We start from the raw sequence: 11,540 nt of genomic DNA on the forward strand, positions 1-11,540 counted from the left end.
TAACCTAAACCAGACCCTAACTCTAACCTCAACCAGATCCTAGCCCTAACCTTAACCAGATCCCAAGCCTTACCTAAACCAAACCCTCACCCTAATCTAAACCAGGCCCTAACCTAAACCAGGCTACCAGATCCTAACCCTAACCTTGGAGGAGGATTCCTGTATCAGAGTCTGCTGGTTGCATTTTTGTATTCAAAGTTGTTGGTTGTATTGCTGTATTAGCGGTTGCGGGTTGTATTCCTGTATTAGAGGTTGCGGGTTAAATTCCTGTACATATTAGAGTGATGGTGATGGTTTCGTGCAGAGCCTCATGACGTCAGTGTCCCACAGTCTGCTGCATCAGCCACAACTCAGCCAAGAGAAAAGAGGAGAGAGGGAGAGGGGAAAAGAGAGAGGGAGGAAAAGAGAGGGGGAGAGGAAGAAAATACTGAGCCAAGAAGAAGAAGAAGAGAGAGAGGGACATAGGAGAGAGAGAGGGGGAAAAAGAGAGGGGCACAGAACTGAGCCAAGAAGAGGGGAAGGGGAGGAGAGAGCCAAGAAGCCAAAAGTAGGAGGAAGGGGGGGCAACAGGCCATTCAACAAATGGGCCAAGAACCCAAAGAGAGATAGAGACATGAGAGGGAGAGGGGGTTCAGTTCTTGTTTTCAGTTTTCCATCCCTCAGACTCAGGACTCAAACTTTTTAAAAAGCGCTGATGGAAAACCTGTGGGACATTTTACTAAGGAGAATATGACAAAGGAGTGCCTTAGTGCTTCTGTGCCTTTGTTTGGGGTAAAGACAGACACAGATGGACACAGGTACATGATTTTTTTTGGCCTTATTCTGGTGAACTGGCCCAAAATTTCCACGTGTCTCTAGAGAGACAGATGGAAAAGATAGACTTAAAGCAGATCCTAACCCTAACATGAACCAAACTATAGACTGAGAAACTTGGACAGACTTTATTGCATTCATATATTTGAACACATAATTACATTTTTTTGTACTTGTGCTCCACACAGAATTAACAATCAGGACCATAATATATAAAGAGCTTTGTTTTTAAGATTAACAAATCTGATAAAGGTCTGTCAGTCTGACAGCCACAGGATAAAAACTATTGAGGAACCTGGATATAAGATAAGATAAACTTTATTGTTCCACAAGGGGAAATTTGTCTTGGCCAAGAAGTGCAAGGTGCATAAACAGCAGATAGACAGATACAATGCGGATAACAGAATCAAAATAGAAATTAAAGGGCCCACATTGTTATCTGATCTATGTTATAATGTTGTTTCCTCATCACAAACAAACCTGAAGTTCTGTTTCATTCACACATGTTTAAGACACAAACCCTGCATATTTAGGTTCTTTTGAGTTCTTCTCTCAAACAGAAACACTCTGTTCCATTTTGTGATGTCATGTGCTAATACAGAAAGTGCTGCACTGTATTTTTAAACACCATACACATTCACTGGAATCATTTGGGTGATTTTAGTCCTCGAATTTCTAATCTCTCCTCAACAAAAAATAAAATGTAGCTGTTAACTTGAAAACTACCACTTCAGAGCATTTTGGGTTTTGTGGAGACTAATAATAAGAATTACTTAAACACGTGTATATAAAACAAAACACAACTCCAGGCTCTGTTTTTGACGAGATAACAACATTATAACATGACTTAAAGCTCACAAGAGTCAAGTGTGTAATGTAGGACCTTTAATGCATTGCAGTCACTTGAAAAATCAGTGCAGTTCATAAAATGTATGAGGTCAGTACAGAAAATCAAAACAGTAAAGTGTGGTGTGCATTAATATCCTGGATGTTATGTCCTGGCTATTAATGCACACACTGCTTTACAGTTCTGCACTGAACGCTGCAAAATCTCTCCCCAGGGGTCATTACTGAGAACAGACAGTGATGGGGCTGTGAGGGGCCCCTGATGATGTCTCTGGCATGGGACAAACTGTAAGTAAATAAATCAACTTTATTTATACCACACTTTTCACAGACATATAGTCACAAAATGCTTCACAGTTGCCTGGGATCCAGAATACACTCTACTTAAATACCTTAAGAAGATGTAAGTCTGGTCACCGCAAATCTCTTCCATGATGTCCGCCAAGGGACTGAAAAACATGACTGATTTCTGTAGAAGCACTAAACTTGAATGAGGTCCTTTGCTTAACATGCATCACTGAAATAAACAAATCTGACTGGATGATTGTGTACGGCCGGGCTTGAGATTTGGCGGAGGGCGTGGGGATCAGACAAATATCAGTCTGTATGAAAACACAGAGTTATAAGAGGCATCAGTCTGGACTTGCCAGGCAAACTTCAAAGTAAAAATGTCAACAAAACTGTGCAGGAAAAAATACGGTAAATATATTAATAAGGTTGAAATGCTTGTTCAAAGAGGTAAGTCTTTAGATACTTATTAAAAGCATCCACAAAGCCCAAAGAATGAAGGGAGAGAGGCAGTTTGTCATAGAGTTAAGAGACAACAACTTGGAGTGTCCTCCAGATTTAAAACTTGGTGGAGGGACCATGAGCAAGTCCTGCTATGAGGTTTTGAGCTGAGCTAAGATACACAGGAGTCTGCCCATAAAGTCTGAAAGGTCAGAAAAATAATTTAGTGGATATAACATCCACTAAAACAGGGAGCCAGTGAAACCTCTTCAAAATAAATGGGGAGTTTTGAACATACTGCAGGTGGGACAGCTATCTCTTGTAGGAGTCTGACCGTGAGGAAAGCATGGAGTATCATTTCTAGTTCTTATGATACTATGGATCTGAGTTTAGAGATGTTCCTCTGATAGAAGAAACAATTTTTAGAAGTTGCTTTGAGTGATGGTCAAGTGACATGGCCTCATCATAAATGCTCCAAGATTTCTGATGTTGGACTTTGCATAAGAGCCAAAACAGAACTTTTGACAATGTCTTGAACAAAGGGGTGGGAGATCCCAATGATCTCATAGGATTGTCCCTCCCAACCCCTCGCATCAATACCTTTCATATTTTCATTTTCATTTTGTGTGTCAGACAACCTACTTAGAGCTTCATTACCTGGAGAGCAATCATCACGCTGATGTTTGTCCCTCCTGAGGACCCATACATGCATTTTCATTCTGATCATTATGACATTTGTCCATCTTGGAGAACCACAGATGTTGTTGGATTATTACATGGAGAGTCAGATGCAGTATTTGGGGTTATGTTTGTTCCTCCTACACACTTGTAGTTGTATTCAAATCATTACATAGAGGGTCCTGGGATGATGTTTGTCCATTTTGGAGAGCCGTAGATGTAGTTTCATTCTCACATTTCCCAGAATGATCCTCTCTGGAGCAGACACAGACTCATATTTATCCTATTTATTCTAATGACTTCATCAGTGTGGAGGACTCTCAGACCTGCACAAACACAAACATCAGGACTACATCATTACCCACTCTTGCCTCTAGTGGAGAGAGACGAAAGAGAGAGGTGGAGAGAGAGGAGTGTGAGAGAGAAGGGAGGAGGAAGGGTTTAAAGAGAGGGTGGAAAGGGAGGAGGAGGAGGAGGGGTAACGAGAGAAGGAAAAAGGTGGCGATAAAGGCAGAGGTGGGGTGAAGAGAGAGAGAGGATAGAGGGGGAGAGACGGAAGTGAGAGAGCCAAGAGGGGGGGCAGGGTGGAGAGAGAGGGGTTGGGGGAACAGGGGTGGAGAGAGAGGCATCTTCTTTTTACATTGATGTATATGTCCAACCAGGACATTGGCTGAACCAATATTTGGAAGCCTATATCCAAGCCAACAATATTTCTCAGCATCTGTGTCAATATTGGATACCTATATTGGATACCAGTATCGGATGGGTGTATCCCTAAATATAATTAAACAATAATTAAACTTTGCCTCACTCAGTGCATAAAAGTTATTGTTATGTTTCAGATGACATTACAATATTCTATAATCCGACAGTAGCTCAGTTGGTACAGCGTTTGTCCACTGATTCAAAACATCATTGGTTGAGCGGTCAGATCCATAGTGTCATTCCAGCTCCCACAGACGAATGCTGTCATTGTGTCTTTGGGCAAGACACTTAACCTCCCTCGTCCCCAGTGTCTGCGTACACTGGTATATGAATGGGTGAATGGTTTCTTGTTGTAAAGCACTTCGAGTGCCTTAAAGGTGGAAAAGTGCTATATAAAAATGTGACCATTAACCGATTCAGTCATGTTTAACACATATTGGGGAAACCAAAATGAATATTGTTCATATACAGATTTGTGTCATAATACAGTGAGTTCGTGGGTCTTAGGACCTTTTGGATATGTCATGATGAAGTACATTGTAATCAGTATTGAAAATTGTCTCTGACCTCATCTGGGAGTATGGCATCATCACATTCTACTATCTGAAATCCACAGATAATATCATCACTAACATCTATGACCTTGATTTTTATTAACTACAAAGTTGCAAAAAACAAAACAAAACAAAAAGGCAGCAAAAGAAAGAGAAATGTGAAGGCCTGTAATGAGGCCACTACAGGTCAGATGTACAGATGTCACTCAGAGCAGGAAAGGCCAGAACTACAGGGACTCAGGAACACTTACTCATACTCCTCCCCTCCTCTCCTCTTCTCTCCTCTCCTTTCCTCACCCTTTCCTTTCTCTCTTTCTGCTCCTTTCTTTTCTCTCTCTCCCTCTCTCCTCCTCCCCTCTCTTACCTCTCTCTACCCCTTTCTTCTGGTTAGTCACGTTAGTCAAATATCACTGGCTGAACAATTGATCTGAGCTTCAGAAACAGAGGAACATTTGAATCGATGCGTTTTGTGCTTGACGGATCAGAAAAGCCACATTTGCCATGTCTTCTCCTCTCCTTCATCATCTCTCCATCCTCTCCTCATCTCCACCCGATCCTCTCCTCTCCTCATCTCTCCATCATTATCATCCTCCTTTCCTTTATCATCTCTCCATCCTTCTCCTTATCTCCTTCATTATCTCACCATCCTCCTTCACTCCTTCATCTCTCTATCCTCCTCCTCATCATCTCTCCATCCTCCTGCACTTCTTTGTCATATCTCCATCCTCCCCCACTCCTTCATCATCCCTCAATCTTTCTCCTTATCTCCTTCATCATCTTGCCATCATCCTCCACTCTTTCATCTCTTTATCCTTCTCTTCTCTTTCATCATCTCTCCACCCTTCTCCTCTCCATAATCTCTCCATCCTCCTTCACTCCTTCATCATCATCTCTCCATTCTCATCATCTCATCATCCTCCTCCTCATCTCTATGCGCTCCTTGAACATCTCTTGATCTTCCTCTCTTTCATCATCCCTCCATCTGCTTCCTTCTATCCTTCATCATCTCATTGTGTTTTGTTTCATTTACACATGTTTGAATAATCTTTTATTATTAGTCTGTCTACATCTCCAAAGCTCAAAATTCTCTGTTCCACCTTGTGATGTCATGAAGCTGTAGTTTTCATGTTAACAACTACTTTTTACCTTTAGTTTAAGTTTAATTTTTCTTTAACGTTGGTTTGTATTTCTGATGGTTGATACTGACACTTGTAAACCAATGAAACAGTCTAGATCAGGCATGTCTAAACTATGGCCTGGGGACCAAATGTGGAACTCAAATCTATTTTTCTTGTACTTCAGGCTCAGGTAAATTGGCCCATGTTACTGCATATTTAGTGTGTCCTATTGAGAATCTAAGCATGAATAAAGGTTTGGGGGCTCATTCTAACCTGAATTATTCATTGTTTTGACCACCAGTCTATGGCTCTTGATCGGCTCTGCATTTCATTTTTGGTGTCATATGCATGAAATAGATTGAACACTCCTGGTCTACTGTGTGAAAACTGGGCAGATATTACAAGTTTATTCTTCTTTCTGCTCATTTTCATTCACCCTGAAGTATGTACCATTTTTATTTTAAATCCTTGTTAAACAAAAAACTAAAGTGACTAAAGGACATGAAATGGACTGTTGTTAATATGAGGCCCATTTTAAAATAGTCTGCCCAGTGCTGACTGAACTGTAGAGTTTAAAAACAACCTGGACATTAGCATAAAAAAATTTGACTTTGTTGCTCATTGTCAAAATTACTGGTTTTGAAATTATATAAGCCTATTGGCAGAAAGTGATATTTTAACTCCTATATATATATATATATATATATATATATATATATATATATATATATATATATATATATATATATATATATATATATATATATATAAAAATTATTTGAGCCATCATAACCTTAACTATCTATGGGACCGTTTGGATTTGTTATGAACAGAATTAAACATAAACTATGGACAGAAGACTGAGAGAAAGAGATGTACGGAGTTGTGGCGCCCCCTGCTGTCATATCATGCCTCCTCTCCTCTGCCTCTGGGATCGACTGTTCGGCCTGACGAGAGCCACGCTCCGTGCTCATCACACCGGCTTAACAGACCAGAGCAGCCGATCCAGAGCACCGGAGCTACAGAGGAGGAACAGCGCACGGAGCAGAGATGGTGAGAATTTTACTACAAACTGGGAATCAAACATAAAATATGACTAGTGCTACGAATAAACCCTGTCCCCGGGTACAGCAAAGCCCCGGGGAAACAGATCTAAACACGGGGAGAGAGAGCAGAGAGACCCGGGGACAGTCTGGTGCCGTTAGCATTAGCTTTAGCACAGTGTGAGTAAGCAAAACCAGCTAGCCTTTAGACTCTCAAACTTTTACTAGATCTAACGTTTCATAACATTTATAGACGGAATAAACCCCGAGGAACATGTGTTATTCTGAGCTCATTCTGAAGTTTGATCAGAAATAACGTGAAAGTTCAACACAAAGGAGAATGTTTTTAGCAGAAGGAGCTAACAGGCTAAAGTTAACGCTGCAAACTTCTGAATGACACAGTTGGATTCACTTTCGGTTTCATGTGAGACAGACTGCGCGTGTTTAAAACATTTTACTACATTTAACACGTTTAAAAGGCGAAACTGTAGTGTCGATGTCATTTAGTGTAAGAGTTTACATATGCCTTATTACATTTCTGACAGATTTCTCCAGAACTCAAAATAACAGATGAACATGACCAAAGCTGTCAGTGTCACAGAGCCCAGACTGTCCCGTGAATCTGAACTCATATTTTCTTTGTGCTTTAAAGTTTGTTTTTGCCAGATCGGACATGACAACGTTATGAATTTGTGTAAGACCCCAGAGGAGGAGGTTGTGAATGATCTAAATGAGTTTCAGTTAAAGCTACAATATGTCACTTTTTGGAGGTGGCACTGTACCTGCATGATTCCATGGAAACAAAGTTGCTTCAGAACATTCTTCATGGAGTTAGATAAGTTTTAAGTTTTAACCGTACAGCTGAATAGGCCCTCCTCCAGTTCAGGTTTGTGGAGATGAAAGCCTGCTCACAGTAAGGATGCAGCCTTTTCAGTGCAATAAAAACATGATTTTACATTGGTCTATATTTTGGCAAAAGATACATACTGTGGCTTTAAAGAATCACATCAGAGGATAAAACAGACAGGTGATTTCTCTCACAGAGTCAAATTGATATCTGGTTTGAGCTCATCAACGTGTACAGAAAGCTTTATTTCAACACTTTACCAGTGCATAAAATTAAATTACACTGCTCCAGTGTGGCTTAGTCTTAAAAACGTGTTTGTTTATTGAGATTATATTTTTCATTATTATAATTTATGCAGACCAGTGAAAAGAATAGCCAATATTTATGTTAATGGTCTTTTAAAATCATATATTATTTGGGAAAATGATCAGAATCGGCCCAAAATATCAGCATAGCTTAGCATCCATCAGCTGTTCTCGATTCTAAACAATCAGCATTTGCCAATGGAAAAAAAAGTTAGTTGGTTACTATTGAAAACATTCTCATTTACCCAAATCTCTGAGACTAGGATTAAAACAGTTGTGTTTCAGACATGAGTTCCACACACAGACACACAGGTTTAAATAGTCTGTGGTCCCACAGGTCTGAATGAGGTAAGGACAAACATGGGCTCATAGGTGTGTCTGCTGTCACTTTATGAGGAGAACCTATTTATTAGCTTTAAATTTCAGAATCTCTCCTCCCTTGGTCCTGAAGCTCAGTCCACAGCTGTCAATCACCTGATCCCATCAGCTGCTCTGAGACCCGCCCCTTGTGAATATATAATGAGTGGTCTCAAGTGACAGGTACAGCGCACCTGAGTCTGTGCTGCGCAGAACAGAAAAGACTGCACAAGGATTAAGTACTCATACTGTTACTGCTATCGCTACTCGGTACTACTACAATTACTGCTACCTCTAAGTACTACAGACAGCACAGCAGCTCTGAAGTGACAAGAGGTGATAGGAGCAGGGAGACAGGAGATGGTGCAACAGGATTGGGGTGAAAGGAGCATGCAGGACTATGTGAGGAGCAGTTTTAAAAATCCCACCACAGTCGTATGACAGGATTAGTATTTGTAATAGTTTTTACAAATCCTTTGCATTGTATTTGAAGTGACTGATGTCTTTGATGTTTCTCTTTTCAGTTCAGAAATCAGTACGACAATGATGTCACCGTCTGGAGCCCACAGGTCAGTACTATTATAACTATTACTACCATTACTGCTACTCCTACCACTACTAATACAACTGCTGATAATAATTAACCCAATAGCACTGGGTATCCTTCATCATGTTCAGGCACCAGCACTAACAGTACGTGTTTTTGGTGCTTTTTTCAGTACCTTTTGTTGCACTAATCATTCTATAGACTGATCAAACAGAAGTACCATTTTCACAAATCCACTTAAAAACCCTGCCATTAGTGTGTTCAAACTGCGGGCACTGCACTGCTCATAAAACAAATACACATCTTATATTTGTATTTTATGTTATTTGTAATAATTGTAATAATATTTTATTATAATATTTGTCTTAAGGGCCATATCCATCAGATGGCATACACTAATTTATTGTATAGTTTAAATGTATTTTATAAAGGTATTTCTCCATATTTTCAGGGACGTATCCATCAGATCGAGTATGCAATGGAGGCGGTGAAGCAGGGCTCAGCCACAGTGGGACTCAAGTCCAAAACCCATGCAGTTCTGGTGGCTCTCAAGGTCTGCTCTTGTCTGTGCTCCTGTCTGTCCCCAATAGTATTATTAGTGTTACATATGTTTAATAATATTAAAATATATTAATATTAATTAATTGTCTTTCTCAGAGAGCTCAGTCTGAGCTGGCAGCTCATCAGAAGAAGATTCTTCATGTGGATAATCACGTGGGAATCTCCATCGCAGGACTGACTGCAGACGCCAGGCTGCTATGGTAATGATATAAACTACTACACCTATTGGAGATAGCTAGGACTGTAGACTGTGTGTGATGTATGCTGGAACACTTCATCCAAAACAGTACTCTGATCAGAGAGTGAAGATGGACACTGGAATGGATTTGAGGAGCTTTAATGTCCTTTCTTGTTTCTTTGTATCTGTTTGTCTGTCTGATCATCTACCCTTTCATTTGAATCTCTATCAAAAATGCAGATATAGATAGGTAGGTAATGAACTGAAGCTACAGCAGTTAGGCTTGAAGTAACGTTAACATGGTACCACCAAGGACCTCTAAACTGCCCAAGAATGCCTGAACTGAATAGTTACTAAACTAAGCTACTGGGGAATTTACAACAGCACCTATATACAATACAACCATAGAGTGTATATCTGCCACATTCCAAATAGGGATTGTTCATGGGAGCATTTGAGGCTCCATCGACTTTGTTTCCAGTTTACTTTACATTGAATAATTGTCGCCCCTCTCTCTGTAATTGCTGCAGTGAGCCTCGTCAGTTTGACAGTTAGATATACAGACTGGTAATCCTATATTATGATAGATTATTACTACATGATTTACATATCTGATACAGTTTGTGGTTAAACTTAGATTTTTGAAAGGTAACTGTCTCTTGTTTGATGAATAAGGAAGTGAGGCCATCACTTAACTTTATAAACTAATGTTGAACCACCGCAAACTGCTACGGCAACACAATATGTCATAATACCTGTATAATACATTCTAATGCTAAACCATCATTTGTCTATTCAGGACCTTTTTATGTTTATAATATTGTATTTGTGTTTTCCTCCTCAGTAACTTCATGCGTCAGGAGTGTCTGGACTCCAGGTTTGTGTTTGACCGACCTCTGCCCACCTCCAGACTGGTGTCTCTCATTGGGAGCAGTATCCTTTCTATACTACCATAGTACTACTCCCACAGACCACCACCAAACACTACTACTGCAGTACTTGTACCCTTCTGTCAGTGTGACCTTTAACCCAAGCCTCAGAGACACAAATCCCGACGCAGCGTTACGGGAGGAGGCCGTATGGAGTGGGTCTCCTCATCGCAGGATATGATGTGAGTTCACGTACTGCACTTTTGCTGTAGGGCTACACAGTGTCACAGTGCTGCAGTGATACAACACTGTAGTACTGCAGTGTACCACATGTGCACTTTATTGTAGAATAATTTTATGCAGTGTTATATATCGTTTGTGTTATTCTGTGTAGGACATGGGCCCTCACATCTTCCAAACTTGTCCTTCGGCGAATTACTTTGACTGTAAAGCAATGTCCATCGGTGCACGCTCCCAGAGCGCGCGCACATACTTGGAGAGGACCATGGACAAGTTTAATGACTGTACGTGCACAACACACAAGCACACAGACACAATCATGCTGGTGGGCAGGGGGAGGGGGTTCTATCTATACAGTCTAGTATCTATATGGCCAGATTTTCTGTAGTTACCATGGCGACACAATGCACACATTAGCAAACACTGTCACTTGTATGAAAACAAGAAAAAACACAAAATGGATTTAAACAACTAATTTTCCAGGGTGTGAGTATTCATGGTCCTGTTTAGGTGTTGGATTTTCAACAAAAAGGTGAGAGCTGTGTGTGTGATGTATGTTGTAGGTAACCTGAATGACTTGGTGCAGCACGGCCTCAGAGCTCTGAGAGAAACTCTGCCCACGGAACAGGATCTCACCACCAAGGTATATTTATACTACTACTGTGACTACTACTACTGTTACTACGAATACTATTAGTACTACAAATACTACAGTTATTATGGAACAGGACTACTGCTGTAAGATCAGTGTGGCTGTAAGGTCTGTTGTCTCTTTAAGAACGTGTCCATTGGAATCGTGGGCAAAGACCTGGAGTTCACCATTTACGACGATGATGATGTGGCTCCATTTTTAGAAGGACTCGAGGAGAGACCCCAGAGAATGGTCTTAACTCAAATATACAAATAAGTACAATACTGCTCCTCTGACACTGCCCCTGTCTTATATTTTCTTTATTGTTTCAGGTTGCCGCGGCAGCAGAGGAGGCGGCTCCTGGGGAAGCTGCAGGTGAACCGATGGAACATTAGAATTAAAATAAAACTTGGATAAAATTCAACATTTAACACTTTAACTGTTTGAGCTGAAATGTGCCACTGTCTGTTTTTCTATGAGACCAATAAAAGTAAAGGATTTGACTCACTGTGTCAGAGT

At 40.5% G+C, this 11,540-nt stretch overlaps 1 protein-coding gene across 1 annotated transcript; it reads left to right on the forward strand.

The window, feature by feature from the left end:
- The first annotated feature begins 6,385 nt into the window (after positions 1-6,385).
- psma1 (proteasome 20S subunit alpha 1) lies at positions 6,386-11,524 on the forward strand. The gene is made up of 10 exons (XM_020924936.2): positions 6,386-6,496; positions 8,520-8,564; positions 8,994-9,095; positions 9,200-9,303; positions 10,126-10,214; positions 10,322-10,392; positions 10,545-10,674; positions 10,954-11,033; positions 11,169-11,273; positions 11,354-11,524. Exons 1-10 carry the CDS (start codon positions 6,494-6,496, stop codon positions 11,414-11,416), a joined length of 792 nt encoding a protein of 263 aa, XP_020780595.1. The 5' UTR covers positions 6,386-6,493; the 3' UTR covers positions 11,417-11,524.
- The last annotated feature ends 16 nt before the right edge of the window (positions 11,525-11,540 follow it).

The sequence above is a fragment of the Boleophthalmus pectinirostris genome, unplaced genomic scaffold (genome assembly GCF_026225935.1).
Source record: "Boleophthalmus pectinirostris isolate CB_2022bp ecotype Guang Dong unplaced genomic scaffold, ASM2622593v1 HiC_scaffold_2, whole genome shotgun sequence".
NCBI classification, from domain to species: Eukaryota; Metazoa; Chordata; class Actinopteri; order Gobiiformes; family Gobiidae; genus Boleophthalmus; species Boleophthalmus pectinirostris.

Coding starts and splice junctions, on each gene's coding strand:
- psma1 (XM_020924936.2), top strand. Junction 10,215..10,321: donor GGTGTCTCTCATTGGGAGCA/GTATCCTTTCTA, acceptor CCCAAGCCTCAG/AGACACAAATCCCGACGCAG. Junction 11,274..11,353: donor AGGAGAGACCCCAGAGAATG/GTCTTAACTCAA, acceptor TTATTGTTTCAG/GTTGCCGCGGCAGCAGAGGA.